The 20,883-nt window shown below is 36.2% G+C and overlaps 2 protein-coding genes and 1 non-coding gene across 3 annotated transcripts; 1 reads left to right on the forward strand and 2 right to left on the reverse strand.

Moving 5' to 3' along the window:
• Positions 1 to 1,474: 1,474 nt before the first annotated feature.
• LOC137715072 (asparagine synthetase [glutamine-hydrolyzing] 1) lies at positions 1,475 to 5,979 on the reverse strand. The gene is made up of 13 exons (XM_068454293.2): positions 5,602 to 5,979; positions 4,652 to 4,790; positions 4,406 to 4,501; positions 4,053 to 4,194; positions 3,776 to 3,966; positions 3,482 to 3,643; positions 3,312 to 3,392; positions 2,997 to 3,218; positions 2,762 to 2,896; positions 2,573 to 2,653; positions 2,387 to 2,473; positions 2,166 to 2,273; positions 1,475 to 2,017 (listed from the first exon to the last, which is right to left on the reverse strand). Exons 1-13 carry the CDS (start codon positions 5,679 to 5,681, stop codon positions 1,781 to 1,783), a joined length of 1,761 nt encoding a protein of 586 aa, XP_068310394.2. The 5' UTR covers positions 5,682 to 5,979; the 3' UTR covers positions 1,475 to 1,780.
• A 682-nt stretch (positions 5,980 to 6,661) lies between these two features.
• TRNAH-GUG (transfer RNA histidin (anticodon GUG)) lies at positions 6,662 to 6,733 on the forward strand. The gene has a single exon. It is a non-coding gene; the product is annotated as a tRNA-His (tRNA).
• A 374-nt stretch (positions 6,734 to 7,107) lies between these two features.
• LOC137715454 (asparagine synthetase [glutamine-hydrolyzing]) lies at positions 7,108 to 11,572 on the reverse strand. The gene is made up of 13 exons (XM_068454790.2): positions 11,192 to 11,572; positions 10,249 to 10,387; positions 10,000 to 10,095; positions 9,647 to 9,788; positions 9,370 to 9,560; positions 9,076 to 9,237; positions 8,906 to 8,986; positions 8,591 to 8,812; positions 8,356 to 8,490; positions 8,167 to 8,247; positions 7,981 to 8,067; positions 7,760 to 7,867; positions 7,108 to 7,611 (listed from the first exon to the last, which is right to left on the reverse strand). The coding sequence occupies exons 1-13, from the start codon at positions 11,269 to 11,271 to the stop codon at positions 7,375 to 7,377; spliced, it is 1,761 nt and encodes a 586-aa protein (XP_068310891.2). The 5' UTR covers positions 11,272 to 11,572; the 3' UTR covers positions 7,108 to 7,374.
• Positions 11,573 to 20,883: the final 9,311 nt, after the last annotated feature.

A 20,883-nucleotide genomic window follows, 5' to 3' on the forward strand; every position in this document is an offset into this window, starting at 1 on the left:
ATTTACATCACACCAAAACCTTGAAGCCTCCATCACCCGTCATGGGAAGAAAGAACAGATCGCCGACTACAAGAATGACAAAGTTTTGGGACCAAAGGTGGATAAGGCTCCGTGGAAACCCACCAAGGAAGCAATGACGGTCAACACAACTCCAGTCAAAATCCATACACGAAGCAAGGCGATTGACCAAGCAACGGCATTCATGGGATCTCTCTCTATCCAACAGCTACAGGAGATGATCGCAAGCACTGTCAAGACACAGTACGAAGGAAGCTCGCATAACTCCGTACTGTACTCAAAGCCTTACTCCAAGAAGATTGATGCTTTGAAAAGCAGAGAAAGCGTCGCCGAACTTTGCACTTGTCGGCTAAAGACGTGTAGTTGCGATGATGGCCTCCACGTGTTCTCGACTTTGTCAGATATCTTTTGACAAAGTTGAACGCGTTTTCTGAAAAGCCGCAGGAACTTTTCGTGTTTACAAAAATATAAAAAAAAAGGGTCGTTAAGAATGTTTATTTTTGCATGTCGGTGCTCGATCTCTCCCACTTAGATTTATCAAAACATAAGGAAGAAAGTACTGTACACCCGGAAGAATGCAAAGATGTCACTCTCAGAGAATAATTTTAGTAGATGATCCATGTCCTTTTGTGGCAGCTGCATGGTAAAATTAAAAAAAAAAAAATCCTATTTACTATAACCGGAAAGGAAACTTGTGATCATTTACTGCTAAAGTTAAAGTTTATTTAAGGTTTCCAGGGTTAATTTGTATTAGAAATTTTGAGGCATTTCACAATTGGCTATCATAATGTGAATGACTCAGTTTTTCAACTAAAAAAAGGCTTTGGAATCTTTGCCTTTATTGAAGTGAGGTTTTCTTCTCCATGTATATGAAAGCACAAGTTTAGTTTATGCCAAGCCTCTAATGTGAATTTTAAAGTTTATATGATTCATATTGAATATTATTTAGGACACCCTCTTAATTATATTCAATACTCTGCATGAGGTTTCAGAATCATATCTTAGAGTATTTTCATTATTTATTGAATGTAGATATTCATTGTCACATGCCTCTACGAATAAATCGAATCCCAGCAGCCACATTCTTTTTTTTCATTTTTTAACATTTTTTGGTGCCATCTGCTCATATTCTTAATTGGACCTTAGAAAAATGTCTGTACTTCTGGGCCTTGAACAGCCCGCTCTATTATCATGAAGAAGCAAACACAGGTAATTAGGATGTTCAGAAATTCTCCCGTGCACATTGTTTTTGACAAATGAACGGTTGAGATTTAGAACTCATTCGAAAAATACTTTTAAATGATTAAAAACGTTTTTAGAAAAAATGAGCGTACGGGTATCATTTCCCCATTCGCAATACTGTGTATTTATCCAAACAAATTAGTGGCCTCAAATTCACCAGTTTTTGGATCAAGCTCTCCAATAAGGACGAAAAAAGAAGAAAGACACCATAACATATGCAAGCTCATTATCTTATTATTCAAAGTGAAGGACAAAGAGGACTGAAACCAAAAGGAAACATACATAGAGGTTCTTCGAACCTTCAAAACATCTCCACAACAACTTTAGACAACACACTTAAGAATACTACAACATATGACCACACAAACATCTTTTGGAAACCACTGTGGCCTTTTCTTTCAACTTTACATACAAGTCCCCATTACATTTTTTACATCGAAATGGCATCGCGAAGCCTCTTAATTCTGTGATTACCACCCTTCTTAAAACTTCAGGGTTCGGGTCCTCCTTCGGGGCATTACTAGCTGTGCATTGCAACCCCCACGGTGCTCGCTTTCATCTGAGGTACATTGTCGATGATCTCTGGAATTCCGCTAGTCACCGGTACACCCTGCTTGTCATAAGCTTGTTGGTGCACTTCAAATATAGCCCTGCCAGATGGGTCAAGATTTTTGGACCATTCGGCATCCCATGCCACAGCTGTGGCTGTGCTGCAGGCTACACTCGGTCCTCCAGGCACTGTGTTCCTGGCCGAGTTCTGCATTACCGGATTATAAGTATAGTGAGTTAGGTCTCTATGCTAACATCTGGTCTAGAATGGTATTAAATCTCATGGACGAGAGTTTGTTAGGTTTTTAGAGTTGAAGAAAAAGAACATAAACAATCAAATCGTTCGCTATATTTACCTGTGGGAAGAACCTTTCGAAAATCATTCGGTAGTAGTAGGCCTCCTTTGTATATGGAGTGTTGTGGGGGAAGATGCGTTCAGTATTCATCATCATCTTATCAGTGACCTGAAAGTATAAGTTTAGCATCGATCATCAGGCAAGTCAATCTAATAACATCTTCTAGATTACTACCAACAAACGTAAAAGGGAAGCGTAAAACAAATTGGATAGATGTGTACATGGAGAGCAGCATGGGATTTGAGGCCGTCAATCCAACTATAGCCGACCCCGTCGCTGAACTGCTCCTTCTGCCTGTACAGAATGTGCTGCACGCATTGAACATGGTTTGTAAGGTCACAAGTTTGTGTTATGGATGTCAACTTCTCGGCAACACTTAAATGAAAGAAAGAAACAGAAGGGTATACCTTTGGCAAATAAGGTTGCTCCTCATCATCAAACGCCTTTCGGAGGACCCATTTCTCAATTCTTCCTTGGTCCTTCATGATCTGTAATTTATTCACAAATATATTGAAAAGCCAAGTGATCAGTAACTTTATAAGTTCTGTTATACTGCAAACCGAGGCAATCCCAATATATATATTCTTATGTCTCACCATTTTAAACTCGGGATCAATATCCATTGCAACTTTGATAAAATCCTTGTCCAAGAATGGGACTCGGGCTTCTAAGCCCCAGGCATATGTTGATTTGTTTGCCCTGAGGCAATCATACATGTGCAGTGCCTTCATCTGCATGCAACAAAAAGAACAACTCCATGGTTATTTCCTTTCCATTCAAACTCTACGATAACCACCTATTTTCGATGTAAATAAAGAAACAATCCAGTACCTTTCTGCAGGTTTCGCGGTGGAACTCTTCCTTGTTGGGTGCCTTGTGGAAGTACAAGTATCCACCGAAAATTTCATCAGATCCCTCGCCAGAAATCACCATCTTAACCCCCAGGGACTTGATCTTACGCGACATGAGAAACATAGGGGTACTAGCTCGGATGGTGGTAACATCATATGTTTCTATGTGGTATATGACATCTTCGATCGCGTCAAATCCATCCTATCACATCCCAAAGGCAAATAGTTCAAGGTTTTGGCTCCGATAAAGAAAGGAGCAAACTCTTTAGCTTAGACAGGTTTTTTATATTGATACCTGAACTGTAAATTGAAACTCGTGGTGAACGGTTCCCAAATAGTCTGCAACTTCTTTTGCAGCCTTCAGATCGGGTGAGCCCTGCTCAGCATATGAGGGACTTGTTTAGGAATCTATAAGTTCTCATGAGATACATAGTGAATCTTTCTTAAATATTTTAGAATTCTCACCTCAAGTCCAACACAGAAGGAATGGAGATGTGCGCCCCATTGCTTGGCCGCCCTTGTGCCTGCCAAGTGACAAGCAGTGATAGAGGCGACCAAAGATGAATTCAGACCTCCGGAGAGAAGAACTCCGAAAGGCACATCAGTCATTAGCCTTTTGATCACAGCCTGCATGAATACACTCTACACATAAGCTATAGTTCAAATCAAATTCGGACATCCATGTGAAATAGGAGTAACTCAAGTAACCTATGGAAACAAATTATAATCCATCTGAAATTGCAAGTGATGAATTTTTACAGTTTCAAAGGCGCGCCTCAGAACAAGCGGATCATATGGCGCTGATGGAATGGTCTCCGAGAACCAAGTAGGGTTGTACCACCTCTTAAGTGCACCTTCTTTGCTCGAGTACAGATGACCGGGTGGAAAGTTCTCAAAGTGTTCGCAATCATCATTCAACCCTTTCAGTTCCGATGATATCCAAATCGAGCCTGGATAAAAAAAATAACGCACGTTGATGTCAAAACCGAAGGAATAATTGCAGAGAAAAAACAAGCAAGCTAAAACAAGACGTTACCATCAAGACTCCAGCCGATATAGAGGGAAGTGATTCCGATAGCATCGCGAGCAACGATGAAGCTGTTGTCGCGGGTATCCAGCAGCACAAACGAAAACATGCCGTCCAGCATATCAACGAAATCCTCCCCATACTCTTCATACTACGCAAACAAATGAAGAACAAAAAAAATTAAACACTGGTGATACTAACCAAGAACTGTGTGTCCATCAGCACTCTCAACATCCATTCGCTTTGATCAACCCGATAATTAATAAGAAATCGAAACTTTAAATACACGAAAATGACTTTTATCTCATCCGAAAAATCAATCATAAAGCTCAAAACCATAGAAATATAGTAAGGTGACATACCAGATGGGCAATGACATCACAATCGCTGCCGGTTCGGAACTTGTGATTCGGCAGACGGCTCCTCAGCTCTTCATGGTTGTAAATCTCTCCATTCACCTATGATTTAAAAAATAAAAGATAAAAAATTAAATTAAATTAAAATTTAAAAAAAAAACTCTTCTATCAGCAATCAAAAATTTATCCATTTTTCGAATATTCAACATAATTAAACCCCACAAAAACAAGAATTATATGACGTGCTTTTACCGTGACAACAATTGACTTGTCCTCGTTGTAGAGAGGTTGATCACCAGAAGCAGGGTCAATGATGGCCAGCCTCTGATGAGCCAAGAAACAATCTCCATGCTGGTGCAGCCCACTCCAGTCAGGTCCACGATGCTTCAACCTATCAAACAAACAAAAAAAGATAAAATTTAATAAATAATTACATAATTAAACTGTGATTTCAATTGCCGATCATTTTTTGCTTTTGGTCATGTTTTCAAAAAATGGACACAAATTCTAATCATTTTGGACCCCCACAACCTAATACATGAAAGGTAACATGAATTTTGGGACCACTCCAAAATCATAAAAAGGGTCGGAATCAAACGTTTGATTTTGACCAAACACTAATTTCTTGCGTAACCAAAACCAATTACCGTTTTTATGATCATATTATTGTGATTCTTGTTGAAAAATAAAAGAATGTGCAACAAAAAGGTCGTCATGTTACTTGTTTGTTTTTATAATACAACTAAACGTCAACAGGTCTTGGCCTCGAGTAAAATCCAGATGAATCGCGCACCATAATTATCATATGTGAACAATCTAGATGTATGCAAGTGCTAATTAGCTAAATACAAAAATTTAAAGCCATTAGTTCATTTTTAACTTGTTGAATTTGTGGTACAAATAAAAGTCAACATGTTCGTACCTTCGGGCTTTCATAAGAAGTATAAGTTAAATAGAAAACTAATGAAAATGATTTGAAAATTTTGAATTTCAACTATAAGAACAAAATAAAGAGTAAAATGAATAGTACTATGATTGACTTTTTAGTATAAAAATATGATTTTTCGTTAAAATAAACAGTACCGGAAGTTTTTCGTTAAAGTTGCACTTAACTTAGTTCAACCAATAATTAAGAATTCTAACCTTGAAAACCACCCGAAAAAAAAAAGAAAAAAAGAAAAGAAAGGGAATTAGGAAATTGCCTGCGCGAAAGCTCAAGAACTCGGACCCTCTTGGCCTGAGAGTCACCAGAGCAACCAAGAACAGCAAGAATTCCACACATTGTGAGTGATCAACTCCCAAAAAAAACCCAGAAACAAAAGCTAAGGATGTGTTTGGCTTTTGATGCAACCGAGGAAGCAGAAACCAGAAGGAAAAAGGGGAAGGTGGCAGGGGAACTAGGAGGCAACAACACGTCACAAAAAATACCGATATTTCGGGTGTTGTTCTTGCTCGAAGGAGTATGTTCTTCCGCGTCTCAGGCTCCGTATTTATAGGGATCCTCTCGGGTCTGGTGGGTCCCGACCAAACACCTATGTGGCGACGTTTCCATCATTTTTCGGGGTTTTGTTCTAGTGTTTACTGTTTAGTGTTTACCGTACTCCACTGGCTCGAATTATACACCCCCGGACCCACCGAAGATGTCCTCTCTTTGATCGCCACGTGGTGACACGTGATACGCTCTTTGTCTACTTTTTAAGTTTTTCACGGTGAGGCTTATCCATTTCTGAACTTTCAAGTCAGCTTTTTATCTTTTAACGTTTTACCGCAAGTCAACATCATTGTACTGCATTTTTCAACCGTCCACGTGGATACTGGACGCATCTACCTGGCTGACGTGCTTTTGATTGGTATTTTCGACTCCCTATGGATCCTTTTGTAGGGATTTTAGCATCTTCATCGTGCATTAAGCGTCAGAAAATTTATTTTTTAAGTATCTATTTACTTATGACACTTGTGTTTTGCATTCAAAATCGAGAATCCTCTTTTATTTATTAACATATTGGCTATGTGTAGAATATCAAATGGCTTATCTGTTTGACCCATGCTGTCCATGTCATGCCATGTAGATTATGATTCATAAGAAAAAGAAAAATAAATAAATAATAATAATAATAATAATAATATTATTATTATTATTATGTTGCAACTATCTGTTACAAATTTCAATAATATGGTTGAACGACAAACTTGATGTACTGTAAATTTGCAATAACTCATACAAAATAGGTATAGGATTCTTAAGCTCCAACAAACAATAAAGTGGCTGTAGTTTAGTGGTAAGAATTCCACGTTGTGGCCGTGGAGACCTGGGCTCGAATCCCAGCAGCCACATTCGTTTTTTTCATTTTTTAACATTTTTTGGTGCCATCTGCTCATATTCTTAATTGGACCTTAGAAAAATGTCTGTACTTCTGGGCCTTGAACAGCCCGCTCTATTATCATGAAGAAGCAAACACAGGTAATTAGGATGTTCGGAAATTCTCCCGTGCACATTGTTTTTGACAAATGAACGGTTGAGATTTAGAACTCATTTGAAAAATACTTTTAAATGATTAAAAACGTTTTTAGAAAAAATGAGCGTATGAGTATCATTTCCCCATTCGCAATACTGTGTATTTATCCAAACAAATTAGTGGCCTCAAATTCACCAGTTTTTGGATCAAGCTCTCCAATAAGGACGGAAAAAGAAGAAAGACACCATAACATATGCAAGCTCATTGTCTTATTATTCAAAGTGAAGGACAAAGAGGACTGAAACCAAAAGGAAACATACATAGAGGTTCTTCTAACCTTCAAAACATCTCCACAACAACTTTAGACAACACACTTAAGAATACTACAACATATGACCACACAAACATCTTTTGGAAACCACTGTGGCCTTTTCTTTCAACTTTACATACAAGCCTATTAATTCTGTGATTACCACCCTTCTTAAAACTTCAGGGTTCGGGTCCTCCTTCGGGGCATTACTAGCTGCGGATTGCAACCCCCACGGTGCTCGCTTTCATCTGAGGTACATTGTCAATGATCTCTGGAATTCCGCTAGTCACCGGTGCACCCTGCTTGTCATAAGCTTGTTGGTGCACTTCAAATATAGCCCTGCCAGATGGGTCAAGATTTTTGGACCATTCGGCATCCCATGCCACAGCTGTGGCTGTGCTGCAGGCTACACTCGGTCCTCCAGGCACCGTGTTCCTGGCCGAGTTCTGCATTACCGGATTATAAGTATAGTGAGTTAGGTCTCTATGCTAACATCTGGTCTAGAGTGGTATTAAATCTCATGGACGAGAGTTTGCTAGGTTTTTAGAGTTGAAGAAAAAGAACATAAACAATCAAATCGTTCGCTATATTTACCTGTGGGAAGAACCTTTCGAAAATCATTCGGTAGTAGTAGGCCTCCTTTGTACATGGAGTGTTGTGGGGGAAGATGCGTTCAGCATTCATCATCATCTTATCAGTGACCTGAAAGTATAAGTTTAGCATCGATCATCAGGCAAGTCAATCTAATAACATCTTCTAGATTACTACCAATAACCGTAAAAGAGAAGCATAAAACAAATTGGATAGATGTGTACATGGAGAGCAGCATGGGATTTGAGGCCGTCAATCCAACTATAGCCGACCCCGTCGCTGAACTGCTCCTTCTGCCTGTACAGAATGTGCTGCACGCATTGAACATGGTTTGTAAGGTCACAAGTTTGTGTTATGGATGTCAACTTCTCGGCAACACTTAAATGAAAGAAAGAAACAGAAGGGTATACCTTTGGCAAATAAGGTTGCTCCTCATCATCAAACGCCTTTCGGAGGACCCATTTCTCAATTCTTCCTTGGTCCTTCTTGATCTGTAATTTATTCACAAATATATTGAAAAGCCAAGTGATCAGTAACTTTATAAGTTCTGTTATACTGCAAACCGAAGCAATCCCAATATATATATTCTTATGTCTCACCATTTTAAACTCGGGATCAATATCCATTGCAACTTTGATAAAATCCTTGTCCAAGAATGGGACTCGGGCTTCTAAGCCCCAGGCAGATGTTGATTTGTTTGCCCTGAGGCAATCATACATGTGCAGTGCCTTGATCTGCATGCAACAAAAAGAACAACTCCATGGTTATTTCCTTTCCATTCAAACTCTACGATAACCACCTATTTTCGATGTAAATAAAGAAACAATCCAGTACCTTTCTGCAGGTTTCGCGGTGGAACTCTTCCTTGTTGGGTGCCTTGTGGAAGTACAAGTATCCACCGAAAATTTCATCAGATCCCTCGCCAGAAATCACCATCTTAACCCCCAGGGACTTGATCTTACGCGACATGAGAAACATAGGGGTACTAGCTCGGATGGTGGTAACATCATATGTTTCTATGTGGTATATGACATCTTCGATCGCGTCAATTCCATCCTATCACATCCCAAAGGCAAATAGTTCAAGGTTTTGGCTCTGATAATGAAAGAAGCAAACTCTTTAGCTTAGACAGGTTTTTTATATTGATACCTGAACTGTAAAATGAAACTCGTGGTGAACGGTTCCCAAATAGTCTGCAACTTCTTTTGCAGCCTTCAGATCGGGTGAGCCCTGCTCAGCATATGAGGGACTTGTTTAGGAATCTATAAGTTCTCATGAGATACATAGTGAATCTTTCTTAAATATTTTAGAATTCTCACCTCAAGTCCAACACAGAAGGAATGGAGCTGTGCGCCCCATTGCTTGGCCGCCTTTGTGCCTGCCAAGTGACGAGCAGTGATAGAGGCGACCAAAGATGAATCCAGACCACCGGAGAGAAGAACTCCGAAGGGCACATCAGTCATTAGCCTTTTGATGACAGCCTGCATGAATACACTCTACACATAAGCTATAGTTCAAATCAAATTCGGACATCCATGCGAAATAGGAGTAACTCAAGTAACCTATGGAAACAAATTATAATCCATCTGAAATTGCAAGTGATGAATTTTTACAGTTTCAAAGGCGCGCCTCAGAACAAGCGGATCATATGGCGCTGATGGAATGGTCTCCGAGAACCAAGTAGGGTTGTACCACCTCCTAAGTGCACCTTCTTTGCTCGAGTACAGATGACCGGGTGGAAAGCTCTCAAAGTGTTCGCAATCATCATTCAACCCTTTCAGTTCCGATGATATCCAAACCGAGCCTGGATAAAAAAAATAACGCACGTTGATGTCAAAACCGAAGGAATAATTGCAGAGAAAAAACAAGCAAGCTAAAACAAGACGTTACCATCAAGACTCCAGCCGATATAGAGCGAAGTGATTCCAATAGCATCGCGAGCAACGATGAAGCTGTTGTCGCGGGTATCCAGCAGCACAAACGAAAACATGCCGTCCAGCATATCAACGAAATCCTCCCCATACTCTTCATACTACGCATACAAATGAAGAACAAAAAAAATTAAACACTGGTGATGCTAACCAAGAACTGTGTGTCCATCAGCACTCTCAACATCCATTCGCTTTGATCAACCCGATAATTAATAAGAAATCGAAACTTTAAATACACGAAAATGACTTTTATCTCATCCGAAAAATCAATCATAAAGCTCAAAACCATAGAAATATAGTAAGGTGACATACCAGATGGGCAATGACATCACAATCGCTGCCGGTTCGGAACTTGTGATTCGGCAGACGGCTCCTCAGCTCTTCATGGTTGTAAATCTCTCCATTCACCTATGATTTAAAAAATTAAAAATTAAAAATTAAATTAAATTAAAATTAAAAAAAAAAAAAACCCTTCTATCAGCAATGAAAAATTTATCCATTTTTCGAATATTCAACATAATTAAACCCCACAAAAACAAGAATTATATGACGTGCTTTTACCGTGACAACAATTGACTTGTCCTCGTTGTAGAGAGGTTGATCACCAGAAGCAGGGTCAATGATGGCCAGCCTCTGATGAGCCAAGAAACAATCTCCATGCTGGTACAGCCCACTCCAGTCAGGTCCACGATGCTTCAACCTATCAAACAAACAAAAAAAGATAAAATTTAATAAATAATTACATAATTAAACTAAGTGATTTCAATTGCCGATCATTTTTTTTGGTCATGTTTTCAAAAATGGACACAAATTCTAATCATTTTGGACCCCCACAACCTAATACATGAAAGGTAACATGAATTTTGGGACCACTCCAAAATCATAAAAAGGGTCGGAATCAAACGTTTGATTTTGACCAAACACTAATTTCTTGCGTAACCAAAACCAATTACCATTTTTATGATCATATTATTGTGATGCTTGTTGAAAAATAAAAGAATGTGCAACAAAAAGGTCGCCATGTTACTTTTTTGTTTTTATAATACAACTAAACGTCAACAGCTCTTGGCTCCGAGTAAAATCCAGATGAATCGCGCACCATAATTATCATATGTGAACAATCTAGATGTATGCAAGTGCTAATTAGCTAAATACAAAAATTTAAAGGCATTAGTTCATTTTTAACTTGTGGAATTTGTGGTACAAATAAAAGTCAACATGTTCGTAGCTTCGAGCTTTCATATTAAATGGAAAACTAATAAAAATGATTTGAAAATTTTGAATTTCAACTATAAGGAAAAAATAAATAGTAAAATGAACAGTACCATGATTGACTTTTTAGTGTAAAAATATAATTTTTCGTTAAAGTAAACAGTACCTGAAGTTTTTCGTTAAAGTTGTACTTAACTTAATTCAACCAATAATTAAGAATTCTAACTTTGAAAACCACCCGGAAAAAAACAAAAAAAAAAAAAAAAAAAAAAAAGGGAAATTAGGAAATTGCCTGCGCGAAAGCTCAAGAACTCGGACCCTCTTGGCCTGAGAGTCATCAGAGCAACCAAGAACAGCAAGAATTCCACACATTGTGAGTGATCAACTCCCAAAAAAAACCCAGAAACAAAAGCTAAGGATGTGTTTGGCTTTTGATGCAACCGAGGAAGCAGAAACCAGAAGGAAAAAGGGGAAGGTGGCAGGGGAACTAGGAGGCAACAACACGTCACAAAAAATACCGATATTTCGGGTGTTGTTCTTGCTTGGAGGAGTATGTTCTTCCGCGTCTCAGGCTCCGTATTTATAGGGATCCTCTCGGGTCTGGTGGGTCCCGACCAAACAGCTAAGCGGCGACGTTTCCATCATTTTTCGGCGTTTTGTTCTAGTGTTTAGTGTTTACCGTCCTCCACTGGCTCGAATTATACACCCCCGGACCCACCGAAGATGTCCTCTCTTCGATCGCCACGTGGTGACACGTGATACGCTCTTTGTCTACTTTTTTATTTTTTCACGGTGTGGCTTATCCATTTCTAACTTTGAAGTCAGCTTTTTATCTTTTTACGTTTTACCGCAAGTCAACATCATTGTACTGCATTTTTCAACCGTCCACGTGTATATTACTAGGATACTGGACGCATCTACATTGCTGACGTGCTTTTGTAGGGATTTTAGCATCTTCATCGTGCATTAAGTGTCAGAAAATTTATTTTTGAAGTATCTATTTACTTATGACACTTGGTGTTTTGTGTTGAAAATCGAGAAACCTCTTTTATTTATTAACATATTGGCTATGTGAGGAACCACTCAAAAATCAGAGGGCAAAATTTGTGGAGAATATCCAATGGCTTATCTGTTTGACCCATGCCGTCCATGTCATGTTATATAGATTATGATTAATGAGTAAAAGGAAAATAAATGAATAATAATAATAATAATAATATTATGTTGCAACTATCTGTTACAAATTTCAGAAATTTTTGTTGATGGTCTCGCAGATAATCATGTTTTGCATTTTAGTGGGGTTTAATGTATACCGATTCTTCTTTCCTTAATGACTAATTATTTAACTCATTAACATTGTTACTCTTCTCAAACAAAATTCCACAAATTTTTTACTTTTTGACAAACTATAGATAATTTATGCTGAATATTGTTAAGACAATCCACACTTGCTACAAATTCCATAATTTATTTGACTCATTATGTAAATTGAATTTAATTAATAAAAACTTGTAAATTGAAGTTTAAGGAAAAAACGAGTGTTTAAAAAGTCTCCGCCTAGCGTCGTCTAGGCGGCGGGCCACCGTCAAAATTAATCTCTAAACATTTAAAAAATAAGAAATAACACTTAAATCTGCTTATGCCTGCCTAAACCCGCCTAAATCATGAATCTCAAAAAATAGAAATAATTTACAATAGAGTTCTTGGATACTTAGATGAACAATCATTATATGTTTGTTCCTATGTTTTGAATATGTTATAATACTTAATAATTTATGTCATTTTACTTTCCAATTTTTGTAGCCTATACAATTATGTATTTTTTTTTAAGTATGAGTGAACATTTATTTATATGTTAAATTAAAAAAACTTGCCTAGGCTCCCATCTGTACACTTAGTCACCTATGTGCTAGGCTTCTACCCACCGTCCGACGGGCACCTAACGTCTTTTAAAATCTTAAAAAAAAAAAAAAAAGTAAACTGACGCTGCTAAACCCTGGTACTTTACCTATACCTTTATATCTTATAGTATATCAAAAGAAAAAAAAAACTAAATTTTTTCCTTTTATTTCAATTGTAAATTTTCCTCTTACTCCTTGTATTGGCATAGAACACAGGGTTCCCCTATTATGTGACAAATGATCTTCAGTATGGTGTTCAAATCTAGACGTTAATCTGATCTATCTTCATATTAATACTTAATTCCGTCATTATTTTATCAATTAAATGATTCATAGATTAGCACGAAACTTAAAGGATTACAAGCGTAACTCTTTGAAAGACAAATTCTAGAATCCACCAATTTTGAGATAAATCTCAAAGTTTGTGTTTTGATTAATTCATTGAAAGATTACAATAGGAGGCCGTCAATGACTTAAGTAACCTGATGACAACATCCTGGAGTAACCCAAAGGCCTTCAAAAATTAAATGAAAGCAAAAGGACATTAATCAGACGACAAACAAAATGTTTGATTTTTATTGCAAAATTTAAAATGCATTTTTATAAACTTAACGATCTGGAATGGCTAAAATCCATCATAGGTCACAACAAAACAATGGGTTTGAATTGGAACGTCGTGCTCTGTTTGAGAACGTATTGTGCCTCAAAACAGAACTCATACACCAAACCTGTAGACTCCCCCTGCGTTCTTTTTGTCTTATCAATTTTAAATCCCATTCTTTTCTTTACTTTTCCTCTCACCCAGTCTAATCCTACATCAATTATGAATCTATTCATTTTAATATTTGCAGACATAATAGCATTCACTCATATTCTCCAAATTATCTCCTAGAAAGCTCTCGCCAAGTTCTCAAGAACGGGTGTGGACTTTTTTTTTTAAATTCATCCACTAAAATTCTTAGTATATAAGGTTCTCTTTTCTTTTCTCTTTTTTCTTTTTTTTTTCCTTCTTACATCATGAAGATAATTAATAAAGTAGATAAATCGTACTGTAAATTCTTAATATAATCTACCTTTCACGCATAGCTAAGCATACATTATACAATTTTATATAGAATTAATAATTAAGAGTGGCAACAAATATGTGATGTTGTTACTTTTCGGGACCAAGACTATGACATTAACGTAAAACAGAAAGTTAATGCTTAACCTAATTAAGCTAAGCAGGAAAAGATAATTTACAATCATGTTTACCATCACTGTGTGAGAAGAAGAGTGACAAGACAGACAAAAAAAACTTGATTTCATCGGTGGCAAATTTGTATGTATATGTAATTAGTTCCATGATTAGCAAAGATATCATGAGCAATTAGTGCATGTGGTTCCTACCAGTTCATAATGCATGCATGGGGACCTAGGGTTTCCTTCTTCCTCTCTCAGTCAATGTACTCACCATGGCTGGGTCTGGAAACTAATCCCCACCTCTTTTTTTTACTGTAAAATATAATTTCATTGCTCAACCCCAAGACTATAACAGGTAGCGGCATGCCAAAAGGTGTGGCTCAGATAAAACCTCATCCGGATAAACCACATGGGAAATTAACGAATCCCCACTTGAACAAGTTCGGCAAACAGCCATTTTTATACCTATTACCAACCAATAATTCGGAGATAATTAACTAGATTTGAGCAAAACTATTTCTGGAGAAATCTATAGATATTTAGACTAATCAACAAAAAAAAATATAGATAAAGAATATCTACCACTCTGGGATTTGTTGCAGGGCATTGAAAAGCCGCGAGATAAATCTATGAAAATTAAGATGAAATAATAATATGATGTGCCTTTAATTCAAGTGATATGAGATTAAGAGTGGGTTCTAAAAACCGGAAAATCGAACCGAACACCATATCAAAGCCCGAAAAAAACCAAAGCGAGAAAAACTCGAACCGAATTAGAAAACCAAACTGACCTGAAATCTGTTGGTTCGGTTTCAGTGGTTCGGTGTGGTTTGGCATAAAATAATAGAAAGTTTCGAGCTTTCGGTTTGGATTAAGAAAAGCGCTCTCAAATTTCCACCTTTGTTATTTGATAATAGTAAGTTTGTGGGTGGGTCGGTTCCTGTGAAAGCAAATGGGTTGTGTGAATGTTTGAAGAGGTAGAAAGAAATCGTGGATGCAAATTTTTTCCTACTTGTTCTTGGACAAAATTGTACTTATAAAACAAATAACACCTTAAGTTAAGGCCAAGAGCCTTACGCACCCACGATGAATGGGGGGGGACTTTGGCTGAAGAACCTCCGATGCCAAAGTTAGAATTTAGACAGAAAAAGTGTTTGGAAAATTTTGAGTATTTAGCAAGAGTGTGGACCTAGGTTTTTAGAGAAAACGGGGTAGTATATATAGGGCATGGGGGGAGAAGGTGGCCGGCCCTTTGTGGTGTTTTTTAGTGTATTTTGTAGTTAATTGGTAGTTTAATTAGCCATTAATAGATTAATTAGGTAATAAATCTATTAATTAGCTAATTAACATAATTTAAAAGGAATGTTTTGGGGGTTACCTGTGGAGAAGATGGAAGAAATAGGTTTTGAATAAATACCTATTTTGGGCACTTTTGACTTGATTGTGGGATGATTGTCCATTGCTCGCGCATGGGAATTCCGATGCTCCTCAAGTGTAATTTTGTCCCTTCTGCCTAAAAATCCACGTGTCGTCTCTTGATATTTTTGGCTCCACAGAAATTACTGGTTGGCTTTTTTTTCTAAGGGTCAGTTTGGGATTGCTATGCTTTTTAAAAAATTTGTTTATGTTGTTCTTTAATAATAATTATTGTAAAATATAGCAGTTTAATGTTTGATAAACTGTATTTTTCAAAGTGTTGTGAGTATGAAAAACAGTGTAAAAGTGTTAGGTAAATTTTAATGTAATTGATAAAATTGTATGTAATGACAAAAATGAACATGATAATGAGGGTGATGGTGGTAGTGGCGGTAACGACTATGGTGGTTCCAATAATAGAATGTGGTGGTTGGAGTGCAAAGTTAGCAGTGGTGGTAGCAAAGTCATTGGCGGTGGCAGTGGCAACACTAATATTGGTGATCTCAACGGTAGTGTAAGATTGTTGGTAGTAGTTGCAGATGGTGGCGACGGTGATGATGATGGTGGTGGTGATGACAACTAAAATGGTAGGCGTATAATGGCAGTGTCAATAGTGGGGTGTGGTGGTTGGGGTGCAGAGGTAACAGTGGCGGTAGGGGAAGGGTGACGATTATGGCAACCTTGATGGCAACAATAGTGGTGGAGGTTGTTGTGGTTTTCATGACAGTGGTGGTTGTGGCGGTTATGGTGGTGATTGTGGTGACGGCAACGGTGACTACAATGATGGTGGTAATGAAGGTAGTGGTGTAAGATTCAAGATTGTAGTGGTACAAGATGGCGAACAGTTTGTTTGCCAAGGGATCAAATGTGTGTAGGATGATATTCTCTTTGTTTTATTAACTTGGTACTGATTGAGACCTTGTGCCTCCATTCTATATATTATACACATCCGTCACACAATTATACAAACCAATCAAATTCGAACTGAAGCGGAATCGAACTGACAAAAAAAAAAAAAAAAAAAAAAAAACTGAAAATGAATTGAACTAAAATAAAATTGAAGAAAACCAAATCCAAAACGAACCGAACCAAATAGTAATTTTGATTTAGTTTTTGGTTTTGACAAAAAATAAACCAAATGAAACTGGACCTATCCCGACATTACATCAATAAATCCTACATTCAATAATCTCTCCATCTCCAATGTAAGGGTAAAATATGACATAATTTGTTTTCTTGGTGGTAATTGCCCGCCAATGAAAAAATTAAGATATGTTGGAACTTAATCTATTTTATTTTAAGTGCTTTATTAAAGTCATGTTTTCACTCAATTTTTATTGTCCATTTGAACAAATACATTATCCTAAATTCTAATAAATTAGCATCAAAAGAAAGGAAATTTTGATTCCGGTCTCTATTTGACCAAGTTTTAGACTGAAACTTTATTATTTTTAATACTTTGACCGAATAAAATATGGGCACATTATAGTAAAAAAAAAGTGAATAGATTTTACATTAAAAAAAGTACATTTTATATTAAAAAATGGGTACATTTATATGAAAAAATTGGAACATTTTTACGAAACAAAGTGGTACATTTTTTATAAAAAATTAGTATATTATAAATAAATTATGGATACAAATAAAAGATTAAAAGAAATTATGAGTACAAATAAAAATTTTAAAATATGTGCACAAAAATAATTAAATATATGGGTTCAAATTAAAATTAGAAAGAAAATTGGTATAAAAAAAATCGTTGCAAATTGAACATGGGGACAAATTAAAAATAGGCGTATATATATGCACAAAATTTAAGCATAAACATAAATATAGTACATATAAAATTTTAGCACTAAATGAATATATTTGAAAATTTAAATATGCTAACATGTAAATATGTTATAATTAAAATAATGACATAGATAAATATCAAAGGAATAAGGGGTTTTTTTTTTTTTTTTCAAAAGAGGACAACCAGTGGCAAGCCATGGTTATCCACATCTTTCAGGCCCAGAGAGCTACGAGGAATTTCACGCTATCTATGGCAAGCAAACTCATCAGCTTGGAGTATCGAACCCGGGACCTCCCACATTGTTTGTTTATTTGGAAGCTGCAGTTCGTGCCCTTACTACTAAGCCACTTGTTGTGGTAAAAGAAATAAGGTTTCAATCAACAAATAGAAAAATGAGGGATAGGACCTTAATTTCTCCAAAGAAAAACAAATAGTACATTTTAGGTATGCGTTCAAATGTCATGCTTGCATGCATGGGTATATAAGACAGATAACTGATGAGTAAAAACCTATCGCACATATGTAGACGTCGTTTCTTTTGGAAACTTCAATTTTCTATTTCTTTCCCAACAACAAAAATAAAATATATTTCTAAGATGGTTTATTTGATCCGAATATACGGCTACATGCCTTCCTTCAAATTCAAACTCAAATATATAATGGCATGAACCAAGCCCTCATTGCTTGCGTAGGGGGCATTATGTACCTGTAAGTACCTCATGTCTGGATTAATACTTGAATCAAGCCCTTCACTAACAAGTGATTATATTAATTGGCTCAAAATTTTGTTATAATATAAACTAATTAAGCGTTGGTCCCTCATTGTATCAGTTTAAGCTTTTACAAGTAATGTTTATAGGTTGTAGACTGAGTAACCTTTAATTTTTCTAAGTTGTTATCTAACAACAATATTAATGTGAAAGTATTTCTTCTATTAAAGTAGAGACTGTTTATTAGGCTAATTTTATTAAGTGAAATGATAAATACACACATTTGTACCTTTTACGCACTCATGCATGTTTAATCATGTCCGTCATTTGTTAATTTTTTTATTCTGATAGTCAGAATAAATATTGGTGTTTGACAATTGAGAGGCTTAAAAAGGTATAAATATATTAGCTCCCATGGAATAATTAAAAACCTAGATCAGATTCCATGTTCTACAAATATTGTAACTAAACCAAAATGAACTTTTAATACTTTTAAAGGAATCCTAATCATTGAAATCCATATTTTGTGATATATGTATAAATGGAGTTTACACTATGAATGAAATCATTTAAATTTAATATTTTTAGGACACTGTTATAGGCACTTCAAAATTCTTATTGTGCATTTCAAATTTTCTATATATAAACTCAATAAATATGTATGCTTGTGAAGTGCATAAAAAGATTTTTAAAGTGCTAGTTTTAGTTTCTATTTTTATGCTTTAGATTATTAGAAGAAAAAGAAAGGCTAAGCCTCATGTGTTAAAATAGTATAGGGCAATTCAGCTTTCGCTAGAGATGATCTGTGGCTTTTGGATAAATGGATAAGCCATGCTTAATCAGCTTTCACTATCTGCTTCAATGCTGGCCTACTAAAGAGTTATATATATTCTGCATATATAAACGGCTCCGGTTGTTTTCATTTCTTCGAATCTCTTTTCACTCACTAACTTTTGGTAACATATGTACGTCCTACATGCTTATATACAATATAATAAATATAAATATATATTTTTCTCTCGTTGGCAGTTGGAAATTTTCCTAATATACGTTTTGGTTGAAAATGACAGAATATTTCTCAAATTTTATTTTACCATCTTGCTCTTCCTCCTGTCACAGCCATGGCTATAATATAAGCAATCTTAAGTTCAGTGGTTAAATAGTTAATTGTTAGGGGAGATGAAAATTGGTGAAGATCAAATCGGTTACAAAATGCATAACCATATGATTGCTTCCCTAGGTGCATATCACCACGCAATGTTATTGTTACAGCCAAACTATAACAAGTAAAGTTTCATTTCTTATTAAGGTACTCTAAAAGTTGAACATACGTCACTCATTCATATTATAACCCGTGAAATACTGCATCATGTAACAACTAATATGGTCATATATTATCCATACATTTCATGTGTTCGTCCACCAATAATTCACAAAAGGGTTGGGATAAGGTTGATAAATGGTGGTTACGCACATGGCGATAATGCATAATGCTCTTTCATGAATCAAAGAATATATATTTGCATCATATGGTTTGTAATGTACAATTTAAAATATGTAAACAATATGTTTGCATGAACTTTGTTGATATCGTATTGGTGATGTTGCTGTTTCATATTATTATTGTTGTTGTTATACTTATTGGTGTTAATATTATTTAACATCATCATCAATCGTCATTAACATAAACTTAATATATCTATGCTCTATTATATTATATGTACCACATAACGATCACCATGACAACATCGATCACACACCAAATCTAGATCGCTGAACTTTTCTCCAGTTTAATTTAGTGATATTTTTTCTCGGGCAACCATATTTTCTCTGTACTTTAGTGATCTCTTAGGGTTTGCTGTTTTATCCTTTTCTCTGTATTTTTTATTACATAATTGTGTTGTCAAAATTTTCAATCAAATCCCAATTAGATTACACTGGCTAGAGGATCTTTAGTAAAAGAATCAGATAGTGATGGCAAAACAACAAACGTTATTTTCAGAAATTGTAAGCCCCATCATACAACTTGGCCGAACAATTGTATTGCATGCAGGAATGCATTGACACAACAGCATATGGGTCTTAATATCTACTTCTTGTTCATACAACAGGGTCGAACAATTGTACTACTGCATGCAAAAGCATGATCTTGACACAGCATATACGGGTTTATAAAATTCAGTTCACGTGAATCCCGTGATGACAAGACGTGAAAATCAAACGTCGATAGGCATAGAAATTTCTACAGATACTTGGAATAAAAGCTATTATTCCACGTTATTTCATATGAGGTAATAAGAAGGACGATATGGTTTATATGTTTTATTTTTAGGTTATTAATAAAAAGATAAATTCCAGTGTTATTTGAATAGAATAATACCACTGACCGAATTTGAGATAGAGAAAGGATCATCGTCGGATCCTTTTTGTGAGGATCCTAGGGATCATTCAATCACATTCACTCATCGTGCATTGTGCAGTTAGTTTTTGTCAGGTACTGTGTATATTCAATTTTAAATAAAAAAATTTACAATGATTTTTGACCGCATAATGTACGATGAGCAGATTTGATTTAAGGATTCCCGGGATCCTCACAAAGAGGATCCGGCGAGGATCCTCACTCTTTGAGATTTGCTTAGTAGACCTATATATATGCCTAAACATAAAAACAAACCTGGAAAAGGGGAGAAAATAAGAAGAGGAGAGAAGCAGATTGAAGAAAGTTGAGGTTCAACCATATATAAACCCAATTGGGATGGAGTAGCTCAAATATTTAGAAGCACATGCAAATGTTCTCTTTTCTCCGATGTGGAATTGATACTCTCAACACGTCCCTTCACGTATGACAAATTTTCAAGTCGGGTGACATGCACGTGACCGTTGGGCTTCACACGAGAAACAACATGTTCTGATACCATAAAAAAAGTTGAGGTTCCACCATAAGATCAATTAGTAATATGAGAAGCAATCTAATTATTTA

This window comes from Pyrus communis, chromosome 3 (assembly GCF_041283825.1).
Source record: "Pyrus communis isolate YQ-2024b chromosome 3, ASM4128382v1, whole genome shotgun sequence".
Classification (NCBI taxonomy): Eukaryota; Viridiplantae; Streptophyta; class Magnoliopsida; order Rosales; family Rosaceae; genus Pyrus; species Pyrus communis.